The sequence below is a fragment of the Abramis brama genome, assembly GCF_963993115.1.
Source record: "Abramis brama genome assembly, chromosome: 15".
Classification (NCBI taxonomy): Eukaryota; Metazoa; Chordata; class Actinopteri; order Cypriniformes; family Leuciscidae; genus Abramis; species Abramis brama.
Genome location: NC_139977.1, coordinates 11,848,748 through 11,869,181, shown reverse-complemented (window position 1 = coordinate 11,869,181; position 20,434 = coordinate 11,848,748). Strand labels below are relative to the sequence as shown.

Below are 20,434 nucleotides of genomic sequence, written 5' to 3'. Positions count from 1 at the left end.
CAAAATTGTTTAATGTTCAAACAGGAATGAAAATTGCTTAATGTAATGTTGACAGGGCTTGACATTTAAGTTTGTCTGCTTGTCCGGGACAAGTGGATATTTTGAAGGGGCAAGTGAAAGAGAATTTTACTTGCCTGACCGGACAAGTAGCCTGATTACAACTTAAGTGATAAAAAATAACTAGGGAAGCATCGAAATGCAAGAATGATTCTGATTTTATTACATTCTGTGTAAACGGTGATTGATATTTCTGGTAACAAGGTCGCGCTGTTGAGTCTCTAGAAACATAGTAAGGTAAAGATTCAAAAAGTTTAGATTTCTTCTTTATACCACATGATATAGTTAAGGCAAGCAACATAACACGACCAAGGGAGCTGTATTGCCGAATATTATCACGACTGCAAATGTTACATTTATTTTATAGTTCAATAAACAAATAGTTAATAGTAAGTCATTTAAGTTTTAGACACAACATTGACTGTTCTTGTTCTATTTCATCAACAAAAATAGTAACAAACAAAGAACAAAAGAGCAGAACTATTGCGCTTTCTCAAAGCAAAACTCAGCGGTGTTCGGTTACTGAATGATTCAGCGTTTTGAACGAATCGGTTGAATTAATGATTCAATGACTCGCTCATTAAGTGACTTGCTGCCACCTACTGGCAGTTTAGTTCAATGTTTAAAAGTAGCATTGCTTTTTTTCCCAACATTTCTAATTTACACAAATTTAAAACATTAATCTCATGACGTAATTTATTGCAGTTATAATATTGTAGTATAAATTAGTGTAATTGTATGCTATTGTAGTGTAATTGTATAGTGTAAATGAACAGCCCTATAGTGTCTTATTATTATGATTGAAGTTATTGATCAAATGTTAGAATTTGACTTGAAAGATCATGCACACCCTGGGGAAAAAATTAATTAAAAATCTCTGAAAAATCAACAAGTTAATGACCAATATAGTTGCACAATATAACGCTTGACAAGGCTTAATATCGAGCCCTGATTGATATATTGTCATGAACCACGTAGGTCCAGCAATACGCAAAATTTTTAACATGACATACTGACCTCACGCAAAAATGCCAAAGCAACACATTTTCCTATAGTGACACATATGAAATGACAGGCCACTTCTCTTTATAAAAAGAGCTTTTAGAAGTAACCACCTGACCCATGAAGAATGAGACAGCTAATATATGATGTTCTAGTGTTTAATATTTTATCTTCAAATCATAATCTGACCATCTCTTGCCCCTTTTGTGATTAGAGCAGGTTTTTGGGTAAAGACGTCTGGTTTGGGGCATGGACTTTTTCTTGTCCTGATACATCTTCTTGCATTCATTCGTCACAGAGTTAAAGCGGTGATTGATACACGCGGTCAGAAGATCAGCTGCAGTCATTTTGTGGTTGAAGATTCCTACATCAGAGATGAACAAAGACAGAGCACAGCTTACAGGTAAGCACACAATACGCCACAAAAGTGAAATGGACCCTTTTCACATTTTCAGGTTTCTCAGAAGCGAAATTCGTCATAGTTGGGTGAACTTATATAGCGGTGAATGAGAGACTACATTAAGTAGATTTGTTGTGTTCCCATTTGCTTAAATAGCAAAAGAAAAACTCCACAATAGTGTTTTCACAACATTCAAAAAGAGGCAAAAAAATTGAGAGATTGATAACGGCAGTCAGAAGAGAGAAAGATGTCATTTTTACCGTCACTCCCACAGCCGCTGTATTAGAAACACCCTCACAGCAGCGGTAACTAGTTTTTTGTAATTTGATGTAAAGGTAATGTAATACAAAGTGTAGTGTTGTAATGTGCATACATTTAAAAAAAGAAAAGATAAAAAACAGTGCAGGATTTACAATGCCTATGACAGTTAAAATGCTTCATCACAGTCTGTGAAAAGGGTCCATTAGTATTCATTACCGTAATTAATGAGAAACCATGAAAAGAGATATTGATTGTCCCGTCTAACGTGCATCAGCTGTTATAATGAAGAGGGGCGTTACAGTGTTGACATCTCACTTTCACAGAACTCATGAACTTCTATATTCAATACTATCACAATAAAAACTTTATACCTTTATACCTACATTTGTTCTGTTGTCATTGGTTTGTGTTATACCTCTAATATACCAAAAATTAACCAAATTGTATTTCATACTGTGATTGGCTGGTTTCCCCAGTTTAAACACGTTTCTCAACATCTTTATCAATTGAGTTTTTTTTTTTTTTCATTCAAGTAAAAAAAGTCCTTATATTAACTAAAACATGAAGTAATTGAAATCAGTCATCAGTAAATGGTGATGAAATCTGTCAGCTACAATAAAAGCCTTTATAACCATAAAGCCTTTATAAAAGTGGTCAGGTTAGCTTTGTGGGACGACCCTAGTCACATTTTTCCTTTTCAATTCTCATGTTGTTCCAAACCCGTATGAGTTTCTGTGGAACTCAACAGAAGATGTTTGCAAGGATCATGTAGCTGCTCTTTCCCATACGATGAAAGCATACAGTGCTATGCAGACTTTCAAGCTCTTAAATCCAATATTTGCCACATATTTCACATCCATCCATCCATCCATCCATCCATCCATCCATCCATCCATCCATCCATCCATCCATCCATCCATCCATCCATCCATCCATCCATCCATCCATCCATCCATCCATCCATCCATCCATCCATCCATCCATCCATCCATCCATCCATCCATCCATCCATCCATCCATCCATCCATCCATCCATCCATCCATCCATTGTTCTTGTTCGCCTTTTCTTTTGTGAGGATTTTAATTGTGCTTCTGTTTCTCCGTCTTTGTCCACAGGCAGATATCTCGAGCAGTGCTCATCACGGACAGATCTGTGCTGCCTTCAGAATCTGATCAGCAGGTGAGCTTGCTTGCTTTCTTGCTTTTGTACAGGCATTTGTTTGTTCGGTATCACTTTATTTTAAGGTGACGTAGTTCCATGTTACTACATGTACTTACTATAGTAATAACAGTAAATGATGCATACTTACAAGTAACTAACCCTAAACCAAACCCTAACCGTAACTCTATAAGCACATGTAGTTAATAAATATTACTCAGTACTTACTGGAGTAAGGAAAAATAGAGTAAAATAGAGTAACTGTTTATTCTTTCATTTGTTCAGGGTTTTTTTTCTTTCTTTGTTCTTGTATTTGTTCATTTGTTTGTTTTTCTTTTTGTTTTCATCATTAATTTGTTATTTCTTTTGATCTTTTGTTTGTTCATTCTTTCGTTTTTTATTTTATTTGAATTTGTTCCTTTGATTTATTATTTTTGCTTATTCATTTGTTATTTGTTATTTTGTTTGTTCAGTCTTTCGGCTGTTTGTATATTCATTTGTTCATTTTTTTTTTTTTGCTTATTCATTTGTTATTTCTTTTGATCTTTTGTTCATTTCTTTCAGTTGTTTATACTTTTGTTTCTTTTGTTTGTTGTTTTGTTTTAGTTTGTTCTTTCATTCTTTTGTTCATTTGTTATTTCATTTTTTTTTCTTTGTTTTCCTTCATTTGTTCACTGATTTGTTTGTTCATTCTTTCATACTTTTATTTATTTATCTTTAAGACTTGATTGACTCATTAGGGGCAATTAGTTCTGCAGAATGGAAATTACCATCACATACAAGACTGACAAATACACAGCATCAAAATACATGAACAAAATAAATAATTCAAATTAAAAATCTACCTTTTGCTATTTAAATTGAGCAAAGTAATAGCACATGGTACAAATGAAAGTGTGAATCTGTTGGTCTTAGCTAAAGGGACTCAAAGTCTGGAATGCATCATTAAGAGGATGAGACGTATCAGATATAATGTATTTCACTTTCCTAAGCGCATGCTTATTAAATAACTCAAAAATAATTTTTAGAGAGGCAAACCATCAAATAAATGAGAATGTTTAAACCGATTCAGTGTATGCCTTATAAAAGACAGTCATCAATCTCTTGTGAGTGTTGAGTTTGGCTGGCTTCCTTGCTGACTCATCTCACACAGACTGTCTGTATTCATTTAGAAATGTAACATCAATTATAGAACATAAATACTTCAACCAGTTCAATGGGTTGGTTGTTAATAATAGTAGATGAGGTTGCTATGATTACGCCAGAAATCAATACACATATCTTTGGTTTTACTGACATTCAGATTCAGATGTTCTTTTTTTGTTTGTTCTGTTTTCATTCTTTTGTTTGTTCCTTTTTCTTTTGTTTGTTCATTTGTTGTTCCTTCAATTTTCTTTCGATATTTTTTTTTTTTTTTTTTTTTTTAGTCTTTCTTTTGGTTGTTCATTTCATCTTTCTTCCTTTCTTTTTTATTTTCTCCTTCCATGCACATTTGACTTTCTTCTTTCTTTCCTTCCTTTCTTTTTTTCATTCTTCTTGCATATCTTTTCTTCCTTCCTTCCTTCCTTCCTTCCTTCTTTCTTTTTCATTCTTGCATATCCACAAGCACATTATTCTTTCTTTTTTTCATTCTTTCCTTCTTGCATATCACATACACATTTAACTTTCTTTCTTTCTTTCTTTCTTTCTTTCTTTCTTTCTTTCTTTCTTTCTTTCATATCATTCATTCATTCTTGCATATATTTTCATTCTTTCTTCCTTCATTTCTTTTCCATTCTTCTTGCATATCCACATGCACATTTAAAGGGCATTGACCCATCTCTGCTGTGTGTGTTTGTGTGGCACGTTTCTTGCCAGCCTTGCACTTTTGCTTTTCAACTTGTATTGCATTACATCTTTTTTATGCTGCATATCACATTTGGATGGATTCTTGGAACACGTCCAAGATTCGGCAGGCATAGAAGCAACAAAACATCAGAGCCGATTTGTGGGATCGTTACAATAGTTTTGACGTCCCGTTCTTGAGCGTAACATTCTAAAGTGAATTATGAGAGGAAAAAATAACCAGTTCAATGAAAGGACAGTAATTCTGTTTGCTGTTACTGGTTTAGAATTGGATAAATAAATGTCTCCAATGCGAGAGTGGACGGCGACGTGCAAGCGTCCTCTTAGGCTAATTTGAGTGCTGTCCACCAGAGTACAGGAAAAGGAAGCAGAGTGATCAGAACACCTTCTGAATCTCGGCCCAATTTGCTCTCCATCAGGAATTCATGCTTGAATATTCAAAGCAGATCAGGAGAGGAAGGAAAAGTGGGTGTAATTTATGCTCATTAGCCTGGGCGAACAGAAATTAATATCAGCGTCTTGACACGGTGTGGAAATGGAATATTACATGACTGTGTGTGACAAAACGTAATTAAATATTCAGGCTGGTTTTAATTAGCCGTTCGTCCTTTGGAATGACAGTCGCCAAACGAGCATTCTCTTCCTCTTTAACACTTTTCTTGTTGGCACACTTGTCTTGTTGCACTTGGACTTGATCAAAAAGCAGTTTTAACCCAAGGACTGTATGAAAATATTGTCTGGATTGTAATAACAGGATTATATAGATCCTGTTACACAGGCACAAAATGTAGCTAATAGGTTTTACCTCTGCATTATCCTCTAAGTTGTTTACATACTATGCCATTATTTACTTGACACTCACAATTTGGGTAAAATACCAAATTTTCTTTTCTTTTTCTTTTTTTTGTGCTGAAATTTCTTCATTTCATTAGCTGTAGCATTCTGCACTATGCTTGTTGTGACAGGGTAAATTGGTGAATATGTCAGTCATATATCTTTTATGTAAACTGTAAGATGTAAATCAGGGTTGTCCAAACTCGGTCCTGGAGAGCCACTGTCCTGCAAAGTTTAGCTCCAATTAGCTTGTGTTTAATTGGAGTTGGAGCTAAACTTTGCGGGACAGTGGCCCTCCAGGAGCAGGATTGGAAACCCCTGATGTAAGTTGTGTGTTTTCTGTTTTATTGGCAGATCTCGTTGGTGACGATTCCTCCTCTGGGATCTTCTGCACCAGCTGTGAGGATGGTGGAGCTCTGTTCCTCCTCCATGACCTGCATGCCTGGCACCTGTGAGTTACACATCCACCACAGTCACGCAACATGCTTGCCATGATCACACATCAGTTATACATTCACAATAATCATATGGTAAATGCATGTTGCCCAACGTTGCGCACAGGTCAGGTGTTGTAACATGACACTTAAGTTTCAACCTTGTTTGCTGACTTTTCAAAGCGCGGCCAATTATTTCCTAACAATTTGCAGTTCTCCCTTCTGCCAGTTCTAAAATTTGCCAACAACCTTGTAATGATAGTGTGCAATTTCTGTTTTCAAATATTAAGTCTATACAAGCCAAAAGTGGCCATAGTCTCTTATGAACACCAGTGCTGCAGAATATTGTAAAATATGATTATAATTTAAAATAGCTGTTTTCTATTTGAAAATATTTGAAAATTTAACTTATTCCTGTGATCAAAGCTGAATTTTCAGCATCATTACTCCAGTCTTCAGTGTCACATGATCCTTCAGAAATCATTATAATATGCTGATTTGCTGCCCAAGAAACATTTCTATATTATTATTATCAATGTTGAAAACAGTTTTTGCTTCTTAATATTTCTGTGAAAACCGTGATACACTACCATTCAAAAGTGTGGTGTAATATTTAAAATAAGAATATTAAAGAAATTGCATTGCATTAAATTGATCAAAAGTGTCAAAAACAGTAAAGACATTTATAATGTTACAAAAGAATTCTCTTTCAAATAAATGCTGTTCTTTTGAACTTTGTTCATCAAACATTTTCATGATTTCCCCCCTAAAAAATTTACCAGCAAAAACGGTTTCAACTTGGATAATACTAATAATACATGTATATTAAGCAGCAAATTAGAATTAATTCTGAAGGATCATGTGACACTGAAGACTGGAGTAATGATGCTGAAATTAAATTTGATCAAATAAATGCTGCCTTGGTGAACATAAGATAACTTATTTCAAAACAAAATCTGAATCATTCCAAACTTTTTCATAATAATGAATTAAATGCTTCAGTTTTGCATTGTTTTACAAAACCAGTATCAGCGACCTTCCAATAATTGTCACAGTGATGCACATTGATAGTCTTTGAACACAGCCAAATGTCAAAACTGTCCTTCAAAACACTCAGTTCACCGCCCACCTCCGTGATGACTCCATCATTAACTCCATTGTTATTTATGAAAGTTATTGTGTTTGTTACACTGGCCCTATTTTGCTATCAATCATCGTGAAGGGGATCAGGTGGCGATGGTGGAGTGGTCTTGGCGCAGACCCCAGTGACTGACTCCGTCCTCACGGGGGAATGAAAAGCTTAATCAGCGGAACTCCACTTCCTCTCTCTGGGAATTGAGTTCAGGGGAAATGATAGGAAGCTGGATCAGAGCTATCGTTTGCTTTTCTATAGCCCGATCCCACAGGGAGATGGATCATAGTCATTCCTCTTTAAGTAATGCACTTCTACCTGAAAGCATCCTTCGCAATCAGCAGATGATGATGACCGTGACAGACATGCGTTCGCTGGAGAAGAAGGTCTTTATTTATCATTAACCACTTATGACAAGACTGTTTTACTTACGCTGCTGGTTGTGTTGGATGTGCTTTCAAAACCAAGACCACTGATTGTAGACTTTGAAGGTGAAGTGTGCAATTTTAAGCCACTAGCGGCACCAAACTGCATTGCAAAAAATATGGTTGAACAAGCAGATATTCCTGATAGTCCTCGGCCCCAGATTCAGCCTCTTCACATTACATTGTGGGTATGTTTTAAAGGGGACCTATTATGCCCTTTTTCAAAGTCTTGAATTTGTTTTTTTGGGTCTACTAGAATAGGTTTTCATGCTTGGATGTTAAAAAAAAACACCTTATTTTTCACATATTTGACATTGTTGCAGCACCTCTCTTCCCAGTCTGTCAGTAACGCTCAGTTTAGTTCCGGTCTCTATGAAGCCCCTCCTTCTGAAAAGCACAATGTGCTCTGATTGGTCGGCTGGGCCAGTGTGTTGTGATTGGTCAACCACTTTGAGCATGTTTGGGAAATGCCACACCCCTGACCTCTCAGGACCTTTCATGCTCAAACAACAACATTACACAATAAAAAAAAAGCCGAAAATGTAAATAGAAAAAAGAAAAATCATAATAGGACCCCTTAGTATACCCTAAATATTTAAAGATTAATATTTTAACAAATAAAATATGTTAAAGGTATGTACTTAAAAAATAAAGGTATGTACTTCACCTTTAAAATCAATATAAAATCAGAAAAGGCCCCATACGTTCTTCATACAACATTTTGCCTGATTTTACTAAGGCCCTTTAAGCTTCAATCAGAGGATATTAGTGAATGGAGGACTTGAAGTGTCCCTATTATGCTATTTTAAAGGTTCCTAATTTTGTTTTGGAGGTCTCCTACAACAGGTTCACATGCTTAAAAGGTCAAAAAACACATTCATTTTCTCATGATATAAATTGCAGCATCACCTCCTTTCCCATAGTGTCTGAAACGGTTTGATAGATAAAGCAGTTTGTTGATGGACATACACTTGTTAACGCTGATAGAGGCATCTCATAATGTACGACAATCTGAGTAAAAACGTATCACTGAGAAATGTCCTACTCAAGTCGTCCTTGCGATGGAGGTTCGGGTTGAATAACTAGTTCTTCCAATGTCTCATCATTGGACTCGAGCTCGAATTGATAATCAACACTAATTTCTACCTTAATTTTGGAGATTCAGTGTGTAAATATGAATTACAATACAAAAATATATTACAAATTTGAATGTTAGTTTTGATTAATCGCAATAAATTACAGGAAAAAATGAGTTTTTTTTGTTTTTTTCTTGGATCCATGTACTCCACATATACTGTATGTTCATGTAACAAACAAATAAAAACAAATATTGTTTATTTTCTTCAAGATTCAAAACAGAATATTACATGTCCATTACTGGATATATTGTGAATCCACCTGTACTGCAAGTGTTCACTTTTAACTATCCAGGACTTTTAAAATCAGCCCCCGGAATGTCTTTGGCAGTGGAGAGAATCTTTTTCAAAACTCTGCAGTGTCCCGTGTGTTTTTAGAGCCTTTAGTGAAGCTGCTCCTCCTGTCCCACTGGAGATGCCTACATCTGTGCACCTCTCCACTGTGTGACACGGAGCCTGTGTGCCGCCCTGAGCTGCCTGCACTCGAATTGTTCTCTTTGATCCTCGCCCGCACACACTCCCACGTACCACAGACCACAGGAAGGCACATCGGAGAAGTAATGATAAGCCTGGAAGTGGTGTGTGTGAACTCTTGGGATTACCCAGGACATCTCTACACATCCACTAGTAGAACTTCTCAGACCTTTATGAGAATTGAGATTTGTTGTTTTGATTTTAATTTTGGTGCCAGTTTCTTCTTTTCCCCTCTGTTTCCCCCTCAATTTCAGGGCTACTTTCATGGAAGGCCAGATTCTTACTGTAGTTCTTCTAAGATTAGGATGTTAGCCCAGTTTGTCATACTTGTTTAAAGGTGCTTTATGTATTTATTTATTTTTTACTGTAGTAAAGCATAAAAATACCATAATATGTTAGCAGATATTTTGAAAGAAGCTGAAGCCAGTTATTCTACTTTGTAATGTGCATTCCGTGTAGTGTTGTCAAAAGTCAGTAATGAAATTTTGAAAATGTGACGATGCCACCATTTCCCTCTAGCATTTTGAGCGCTGTTGAACGGATTCTTAAACGCCTCTGATTGGCCATTGTGTTGACGCGCTCAACATGTATGTCTGTGATTGGCCATTGTGCCATGGTCTAAAATACCGTGAAGATCAGGCAAATTAGTCCAGAGATGTAGGACTGCGCATGACTTTCCAGTTCCCTCTGGATTTCGTCCTCCGCATTTAAGTTTAATAAAGCCTGAACCTCGTCGTCAGTCCATAGGTCATACTTTTTAAACTCCATTGTTGATTCGAATAGCAAACAACTCTTACTGCGTGCACCGCAACAGACTTTTAAAAACGGTGGTTGAAATAAAATGCTGTGTGGAGTCAACCAATCAAAATGCTGCGTGAACTCAATCAATCAGCATGTTCAGGGCCCAAGTCCCACCCCCGAAAGTTCCTGAACTTTGAAAAAGTACTACCTCGCAAGCAGGGACTTACTGGGGAGGGGGATTTTTTAGCTGGAACTTCATTTAGACCCTGGTTCCTGCTGTCGAAATACCACCCCAAAGTCACTAGTTCCTGGGGAAGGTTCCTATGGTGGAAACGTGGCTTATGTCTCTGATTGGCCTTTGTGTTCATGCGCTCAACATATATGTCTGTGATTGGCTACAATGATCAACGCTTCAGCGCTCCAAATCCTAAATAGACACAGGATCTGTGACCTAAATGATCACAGATACACACGGAAGCATTTGAAAGCAGGCATCTATCATCTATATATATAATATATCCACTGATTAACGGATCCGCTGATAGATGCCTGCTTTAAAACGCTCCCTTGTGTATGTGCAAGCGCTTGGTAAAAAGCGTCAAAGACGTCTATTTACAATATGTTTTTGAACCGTTGATCATTGTAGCCAATCACAGACATATATGTTGAGCGCGTGAACACAATGGCCAATCACAGACATACAGTGAGGAAAATAAGTATTTGAACACCCTGCTATTTTGCAAGTTCTCCCACTTAGAAATCATGGAGGGGTCTGAAATTGTCATCGTAGGTGCATGTCCACTGTGAGAGACATAATCTAAAAAAAAAATCCAGAAATCACAATGTATGATTTTTTATCTATTTATTTGTATGATACAGCTGCAAATAAGTATTTGAACACCTGAGAAGATCAATGTTAATATTTGGTACAGTAGCCTTTGTTTGCAATTACAGAGGTCAAACGTTTCCTGTAGTTTTTCACCAGGTTTGCACACACTGCAGGAGGGATTTTGGCCCACTCCTCCACACAGATCTTCTCTAGATCAGTCAGGTTTCTGGGCTGTCGCTGAGAAACACGGAGTTTGAGCTCCCTCCAAAGATTCTCTATTGGGTTTAGGTCTGGAGACTGGCTAGGCCACGCCAGAACCTTGATATGCTTTTTACAGAGCCACTCCTTGGTTATCCTGGCTGTGTGCTTCGGGTCATTGTCATGTTGGAAGACCCAGCCTCGACCCATCTTCAATGCTCTAACTGAGGGAAGGAGGTTGTTCCCCAAAATCTCGCAATACATGGCCCCGGTCATCCTCTCCTTAATACAGTGCAGTCGCCCTGTCCCATGTGCAGAAAAACACCCCCAAAGCATGATGCTACCACCCCCATGCTTCACAGTAGGGATGGTGTTCTTGGGATGGTACTCATCATTCTTCTTCCTCCAAACACGTTTAGAGGAATTATGACCAAAAAGTTCTATTTTGGTCTCATCTGACCACATGACTTTCTCCCATGACTCCTCTGGATCATCCAAATGGTCATTGGCAAACTTAAGACGGGCCTTGACATGTGCTGGTTTAAGCAGGGGAACCTTCCGTGCCATGCATGATTTCAAACCATGACGTCTTAGTGTATTACCAACAGTAACCTTGGAAACGGTGGTCCCAGCTCTTTTTAGGTCATTGACCAGCTCCTCCCGTGTAGTTCTGGACTGATTTCTCACCTTTCTTAGGATCATTGAGACCCCACGAGGTGAGATCTTGCATGGAGCCCCAGTCCGAGGGAGATTGACAGTCATGTTTAGCTTCTTCCATTTTCTAATGATTGCTCCAACAGTGGACCTTTTTTCACCAAGCTGCTTGGCAATTTCCCCGTAGCCCTTTCCAGCCTTGTGGAGGTGTACAATTTTGTCTCTAGTGTCTTTGGACAGCTCTTTGGTCTTGGCCATGTTAGTAGTTGGATTCTTACTGATTGTATGGGGTGGACAGGTGTCTTTATGCTAACGACCTCAAACAGGTGCATCTAATTTAGGATAATAAATGGAGTGAAGGTGGACATTTTAAAGGCAGACTAACAGGTCTTTGAGGGTCAGAATTCTAGCTGATAGACAGGTGTTCAAATACTTATTTGCAGCTGTATCATACAAATAAATAGTTAAAAAATCATACATTGTGATTTCTGGATTTTTTTTTTTAGATTATGTCTCTCACAGTGGACATGCACCTACGATGACAATTTCAGAACCCTCCATGATTTCCAAGTGGGAGAACTTGCAAAATAGCAGGGTGTTCAAATACTTATTTTCCTCACTGTATATGTTGAGCGTGTGAACACAATGTCCAATTAGTGGTGTTTAAGAATCCATTCAACAGCGCTCAAAATGCTAGAAGGAAATGCTGGTATCATCACATTTTTTAAATTTCAGTACCGATTTGGTACTGAAGTTGGTACTTTTGACAACACTAGTTACAACAGAATAGTATTTAATAGTATTTCGACACCCTGTGTTGCTGGGTGGGGGAAAACAGCGTATTTAAGCCATGGAAGCCAGCAATTGAACTCAGAGATCACAGATTCCTTAAAAAACTTAAAAAGCCTCTGCATCCATCTAAACAGCTCAATGAACTGAGGCATATTAAAACACAGATATATTATCTGACCAGCTTACAGTGTAAGGCTTGTCGCTTTCCATTGTCAATTGCGCTCGCTGTTGCGTGTCCTCAATCTGGCAACCCGCGTGAGCATAGAGTCTGAGGAGGGAGAAACGACTCTCTCCAGTATTTTGAATTTGGACTGCAGAACCCATTTCTGCCACTAGCTGTCAATATTACATACTGCACCTTTAAACAATTTTAAGCTTTTGCCAGTAAAGTGAGCATGCTCTGACATGTTGCCTAATGCAGCTTATATGCAGGCAGCTTGAGTTCTGATCCTGTTAATTTATCAAAGAAAATTGTGTCCTGATTGTTATAATGAAAAAAACTTTAAGCATTAAAAATTAAAACTTGCCTGGAAAAAAATTGTGTGTGTGCATGTGCACACTGGTTGGATGACCTACATTATGAGTCCTTATACTGAAGTGTGTATTCATGTTTCAGGCTACATTATGAGGACATGCCAATGTCTTTGTAGTTCAGAACGCTAAATAAACTTCTGTGATGGGTATATTTTGGGTTAGGGGCTAGAAAATGTCAGTAGCTCTGTATAAAAACCATTACGCCTATGGAATGTCCTCATAATGATAGAAGTACCTGTGTGTGTGTGTGTGTGTGTGTGTGTGTGTAGAAATGGCAATGGAATTTTCCAAGAAAAGTTTTTCTGAACAATGTGAAACCAAATGTACAGATTAAGCCCACCTTAATTGTCCTAAACTGTCTGTTGTGGTCTCTTTTAACAGATTTGGTCCACTTGACCTGTTCATCCTCTGGTACGGCCCAAGAAGATCTTGCTCCAGTTGTATCTCAATTGTTTGACGTTCCCGCCATTCCTGGAGAGGAACCTTCTGGAGGTAAGACCTGACCCAGCTCTTTCACTTCCATTTAAAACTCCCCGTCATTTAAACCCATTAACATCTTCAGTCCTTTTGCGCTTCGACCTCCGATTGCACATGCAGATCCGCTATACGTCCTGCTAACAGTACTTAACTAACCTTGCCGCCCGTGTCAAAGAGAGATCATCTCTTCCTCTCTTTAAAGAAAGATCTGGTATTGCTGTGACATTCAGCGAAGGGCTTACATGGAGACGTTATTGGCGATAACAGTGATTGATATTGATGGTGGTGTGGCAGGCAGGGGCCAGGCGCTGCTCCCATTGATTCCCATTATGCTCTGTCAGGGTCTGCTTGGCTCCTTCAGAGTGAATCTGAGCACGACCTGTCACATACGACCTCACAATCTACCTTCAGATCATAAGGGTGGAATCACATTGTGAGTTTGGAAAGATTCGATAAAAAAAAGATCAGTTTATGTTAGTTGTACGCATGTTGGTGATAGTCGTGGTAAAATGTCTGTGTAGTAGCTAAGTATTTTTTTTCCAGACACTTTTGTTTTCCTAGGATGTCCTCTCTCTTGTGTTATTGAAGTAGTGTTTAGATGCATGATTCATTTTAGATGGTTCATTCAGATGTTTAATGTTTTAGTGTTATTAGTTGAGTTCAGTGTAAATTCAGGCGTTTCAAATAGGGCTGGCAAAAGATTAAAAAAAAATAATTACATTATGTGCTGATTAATTAATCGAATCAATCTCAATTAACCGCATCTGAGAAAAGACAAGCGTTGGAATGACTTTTTCCTCTGTGAAGGATTGCATGATTTTGGGGGAAAAACCTATTGAGATTTTTCTTATAAAAATTGTGATTGCATTATTTATTTATTTTGTCCAAAAAATGTTCATATTATTATTTTTATGATTATTATTACTAAATTAAAAAATATTTTTTATTAAAGAAAATTATTTAAAAAATTAAGTATTACTATTGTAATATTTCACTGTAAAACAAAAAAATAAGAAAAATAATATAACTGTAAATTTCAAATACTAATATTTATGGCTTTCTTAATTTTAAACGTTAAACTATTGAGCTTTTGATTTCAAGTAATGCTCACTGCAGATCCAAATGGGTGGAGCTTGACCTAGTCCAGCTCCACTTCTGTGAATTAACCTAATTAGGTTTAGGGATATGGTTAAGGTTAAAGGTTTAGCGTGTGGTTGGACCTTCTAGCTCAACTGAGGTCCAGAGAGGCGGAACTGGACGTCAAGCTCCACCCATTGGCTCTGCAGTGAGCAGACTCGGTTTATTTTGGCAGAAACCCAAGCACTTTTCATGACAAGTTTGGGAAGATGGTTGGCACACTGTTCCCAAATGCTCGTTATAAGCGATCCATACTCCGAGCACATGTAGAAATTAGTTTTTGTGCCGCAGCATTTGAGACACTGATAACTCCAGATCATGAGCTGCTTGTGTGTAAAAGAACACACTGCCGCCCTTCACTTTTTAAACACGCAGTGCATATATTTATTTAATTAAATTGCAGCCTTTGTAATTTAATAATTCCACTAAGCCTTGTTACGATTTAATTTTGACAAGTCAAAATTAGCTACTAGACTAGTTTGTAGCTGGACTTGATTTCATTTCTTGACACTGATCCTTTCCTATAGCTTCATGTCATAATTGACGATTCCTAAAATGTGCCAATTTATCAAAATTTGTGTAATAACAGTGTCTTGACTCCAGAATAAGTGTGATGGTAAGATGACTGTATTTCATGGCTGTAAGATCAAGGTCATCAAGTCCACGGCATCTTCAACCTTCCTCACTCCATCTAACAAACTCAATCTCTCTTTATCAGCCATCATCTCCCCACACCTTTAATCTTTATCACTTTCCCATCATGCACATACTCTCCTTTCAAGCATTGCCTTTTTATATTGATTCTTGTTGTGAATTTAAGTACTTCTGCGGCTCAACAAAATAGAAATGTTATAATTGTTTCTTTGTGTGTGTGTAAGCATGTGTGCTCAGGTGCGTGGCCGGCACAGCGGAGGGTGCGAGACGCGGGGCCCCGCTGGGTGACACACAGCCTTTTTATCACAGGAATGAGCTAGTACTATTTTAATTAAAATGTCAGAACAAATACTGGCAGAGGTCTTGAGGATGAATCGCTAGATAAGAAGAGCAGTGGGCCAGAACAGGTCAGAGAGACAAAGTCACCTGGGTAGATCTTCATTCATCCCCATGGTCAAAGCGCTGTGTGTGTGTGTGAGAGAGAAAGAGAAAGAGAGTCTGTTTAGATCATGATGGAGCCAAATGGAACAAATCAACAGCAACTACTGAAGATTTCCTTGGGGATTTTGAACCCATTGAAAAGATCAAGGCTCATATATGACCACGTGTAGACTAGATAAAAACAACTCCAAACACCTTAGCAACTACATAGTAATGCCCTGGTAACCACGACAACACCCTTTCCTCGTGGCCCTGTTTACACCTGGTATTAAGATGAGTTTTGGTCGATCAGATCACAAGTAGACGAGGGAGACACATTCCTGTTTACTCCTGGTGTTTTAATCCGTCTCTTTTGTCCACTTTCAACCACTTCTGTCCTGATTTCCTCGAGGGGAGGGTCTATGGGCGGGTTCATGTATGAGCTTTTACAGATCATTCAATCTATTGGGTGTTGCCAAAAGAGATGTGTCTTCACCAGTTTCTTGAAAATGGCTAAAGACTCGGGTTGAGTTAGGCAGGACATGCCACCAGCAGGGAACAGTCAAGGTAAAGGTCCTTGAAAGTGATTTTGTGTCTCTTTGGGATGGTACCACAAGGCGCCATTCACTTGCAGAACGCAAGCTTCTGGAGGGCACATAAGCCTGAAGTAGTGAGTTTAGGTTTACGTGTGCAGAGCCATTGGTTGTTCTGTAGGCAAACATCAGTGCCTTGAATTTGATGTGAGTGGCGATTGGCAACCAGTGCAAGTTTATGAAGAGAAATGTGATGTGAGCTCTTTTCAGCTCCTTAAAGACCACTCTAGCTGCATCATTCTGGATCAGATGCAGATATCTGACAGTGCATGCTGGAAGACCTGCCAAGAGAGCATTATAATAGTCCAGTCTGGATAGAACAAGAGCTTGGACAAGGAGTTGTGTAGCATGCTCTGATAGGAAGGGCCTGATCCTCTTAATATTGTAAAAGGCAAATCTACAGGACCGGGCAGTTCTAGCAATGTGGTCTGTGAAGTTCAACTGATCATCATTTAGAACGCCAAGGTTCCTGTCTGACCTGGATGGAGTTATGGTTGACGAACCCAGCTGAATAAAGTAGTTGTGATGAAGTGTTGGGTTGGCTGAGACCACAAGAAGCTCTTTCTTCACAAGGTTGAGTTGAAGTGTGGTGGTCCTTAATCCAGCAAGAAATGTCTGTCAGGCAGGCTTATATGTGAGTAGCTACTGTCGGATCCTCTGGTTGGAATGAGAGGTAGAGTTGTGTGTCATCAGCATAGCAGTGATAGGAAAAAACATGTTTCTGAATGACAGATCCTAGTGATGACATGTAGATGAAGAGAAGTGAAGAGTAGTGGTCCAAGCACTGAGCCCTGAGGCACCCCAGTAGCTAGATGTTGCGACTTAGGCACCTCACCCCTCCACGACACCCTGAAGGACCTACCTGAGAGTTAAGACTTAAACCATTGGAGTGCAGTTCCAAGATGCCCTTCAACATGAGGGTTGACAGGAGGATCTGGTGGTTAACTGTGTCAAAAGCAGCAGACAGATCCAGCAGGATGAGTATTGAAGATTTGGAAGCTGCTCTTGCCAGGCTCAGAGCTTCAATAAGCGAGAGTTGGGCCCATCTCAGTTGAGTGGCCACTTTTGAAACCAGACTGGTTATTGTCCAAGAGGTTGTTCTGTGCAAGAAAGGTAGAGACTTGGTTGAAAACGTCTCCCAAAATCTTGAAATCTAAGATGTGGGTTTGATTTTAAAGGGTTGTAGAGGCCATTGGGGGTTTAGTGTGTGTGTGTACTGAGGCAGTGTGCCAGTGTGTGTTAGAGGGTGGCAGTGGTTTTGGAGGTTTGCAGCTGCAGGCATGTGTTACCCGCCATTAGGAGAGCTGCTGTATGCTAATCTGACATTTGTCACATCTGGGAACATGTGTGCGTATGTATGACCGAAAGAGAGCCACTGCGTCGTCTGGCTGTCAGCCCAAACACTTGCATACTTACAGATACTTCAGTATCATTTTTAAACTTAAGATATAAGATTATACATACTAACCAAACTATATATACAAAATATATTTTATACAAAAGTTAATCTTCGAATTTCACTCACTTTGAGTAAACATTGAGTCATTGGTTCAAGCGAGGAATGAAACCCCACTGCAGTGTGTGTTGCTCAGAGACACGCAACGCTTGATCCTGCTTCATTTGGAACTAGTTTTGTTCGGAGAGCAAAAGTGCTGTCAAATCGATTAAGTAAGGAATAATTGTTGACGGTCCATTGAATTATTAGAAAATAATGCACACCTGAGGTGGTGATGCAGCCACGACACAAAGCGGAGTGCACCTCGGGTGCTGTGCATTGCTTTCTAATAATTCAATGGACCATAGTCAATTATTCTGCTTAAACTACAGTTACTACACCTGAAGATGTTGTTCAGAACTTCAGATGTTGTATTTCAAGACATTTGTTGTAGGGCTGTAAGGACCTTTTAAATAACTGAAATCATTTGGCGTAGTGAAGCGATAAGGAACTGTAATGCGGTCAAGACCTGCCTGGAACTACTTGAGCCATACATTTCCCTGAAAATAATGGCACACCTTTAGAACATTAGTCAACCAATAAGATTCAAGTATTCAACAGCCCCTTAGTATAAGATGTTTTATTGTATTATATTATTTTTGTTTTATGCATTTATATATAATTATAAATAATATTTTTTCAACACTTGGTTATTCTTTACCCCTCCCAGTTTCTCTGTGTCCATATATTATCTCTTGGCTGTTCTTGGCTGTCTGGACTCTATAATAGAAGAGATTCTTTGGCAGTGTGTTCAGTGTTTTGTGAATCAGTGACCCGGCAGCATTCAGAGGAAAGGATGGGTGGTGTATTTGAAGCGGCGTTAAACATTGATGCCGCCACACCTCGCCCCCTTGCCAAATTAAGCAAATCACCGGGCCACTCCGGGCAGGAAAAGGAACACGCGTCATAATTGTGTGACATTTGGGTAATGACCGTTCTGACATTTCAGACTGACACCTTCTCCCTCTCGCTTTTTCTAGCCTTTCTTTTCCCACCTTTTTGCGGCAGAGGCTCGTGTATTTAAAGGGTAATGATACAGACTGACAGCTTTACGCTTTAAACGAACCAGCGAGACACACGCACACACACTCTTGAGATTCTCTGCTCTTCTGTTGGACCATAGAGCCCGTCTCGCCTAAGATGTCATCAAAGGAGAAGAAGAAAAAGAGATTAGATGACCCATGTCATGCAGCCGCTAGCAAAATATTAACAATGATTCATCTCATGATAAATCAACGTCAGTCTTTTAAAACTGGCATAAGTGGTGTATATGAGGAAAGTGCCATTTTTGACAATATTATTCCTACTTTTGTCTAGTTGGCCTAACTAAAGCAGTCTGCAGTCTTACACCAGTCTAGAGAGGCATGTAAAACAAAACTGAGTTTGATTTGGTGCTCAACATGTTGGTCTGTTGATCTATTCCTGTCTAAGTGTGCGTTTAAAAATCTGAAAAGTAGACAAGACTGTCGCTGCGTCTGAAATTAAATGCTTCCCTACTATATAGTATGCGAAAAACAGTATGTGACAAAAGAGTAATATGTCCGAAAAACAGTAGAATCTGTGTGCATTTGATGTACACTTTACTATCCCATGAAGCCGTTGGAGAGGATTTATGAGTGGAAGTGAAGCAACGCAACGGACACTGGTAGGTCATGTGACAGAAAAAACATGGCGGACATTTCTCCATTCACCTCCATTCACCACATTTCATTCATACTAACCATATTCATACTATTATAGAGTGTACTTTTTTAACGGCCGCAAAGTAAATTCAAATGTAGTACCTACTCACACAGTACGTGATTTTGGATGCAGCGTGTATGGCCTTGTTTAAACCTGTTACACCTATTAAGATGCATTTTGGTCGATCAGATCCCAAGTGGACGATGCTAAATACAGGTGTAAACGGGGTCTAACACATTTCATAGTGTAAACGCTCATGTGGTCGAATGCGGTTCAAACCGCCACAAAAGACCAGCTACTGAACTAACGTGTAATCATTATGGGAGGTGCGCTAGCCAGACTGGATTTAAACTCTGTCGGATGGAGACCCAAGTTTGGTTTGAAGACGAAAAACATACCAAGCACAATGTTCTCTCACCATTCCTGATTTCTAACACACACATACAGTGTTCAGGGTGATCTTGCAGCTGTCAGAGCAGAAATGAAAGCTGATGCTCTCAGTATGTTTTTCTTTCGTCGTCTTTCTCGTTCATATTTAAATTGCACAAGCTTATATTGTCCATTGGATCGAAAGATCTGAAAAAACGTTCATTTACCCACACGTAGACCCTCCCCCTGAAGAAATCAGGACAGAAGTGGTTGAAAGTGGACAAAAGAGATGGATTAAAACACCAGGTGTAAACGGGACTGTCTCCCTCGTCTACTTGTGATCCGATCAACCAAAACTCATCTTAATACCAGGTGTAAACAAGGCCTTGGAGTCAAAAGTGTCTACAGGCTTTCCATCAACTCATCAAACGCTTTCCGCTGTCCTTGGTGCTGAAATTCTCACTGTACGTTTCATATAAAAAAAACAACTCCAACATGTCATCTTGCTGTCATTTGTTTTGTTACAAACATACTGTTATTGTGTGTATGGAAGCACCTCACATTTAAACAAGGATGCAAACTCCCTCATTTGCATACATTTTGGGTTCTTTCAAAATCTTTCCACAGCCTTGTTTTTTTTTTATCTTTTTTTTTATTTTTGTTATAATTTATTCTATTTTATTATTTTTTTTCATATAT

General features: G+C 38.7%; 1 protein-coding gene across 1 annotated transcript in view; it reads left to right on the top strand.

Annotated features, from left to right (window-relative positions):
• chm (CHM Rab escort protein) overlaps positions 1-20,434 on the top strand; it is a 64,946-nt gene that overhangs the window by 42,644 nt on the left and 1,868 nt on the right. The window contains exons 10-13 of the mRNA XM_084136543.1: positions 1,358-1,462; positions 2,837-2,900; positions 5,913-6,009; positions 13,289-13,399. Of these exons, the coding sequence (XP_083992669.1) occupies positions 1,358-1,462; positions 2,837-2,900; positions 5,913-6,009; positions 13,289-13,399 (377 nt within the window). The remainder of the gene's footprint in view (positions 1-1,357; positions 1,463-2,836; positions 2,901-5,912; positions 6,010-13,288; positions 13,400-20,434) is intronic.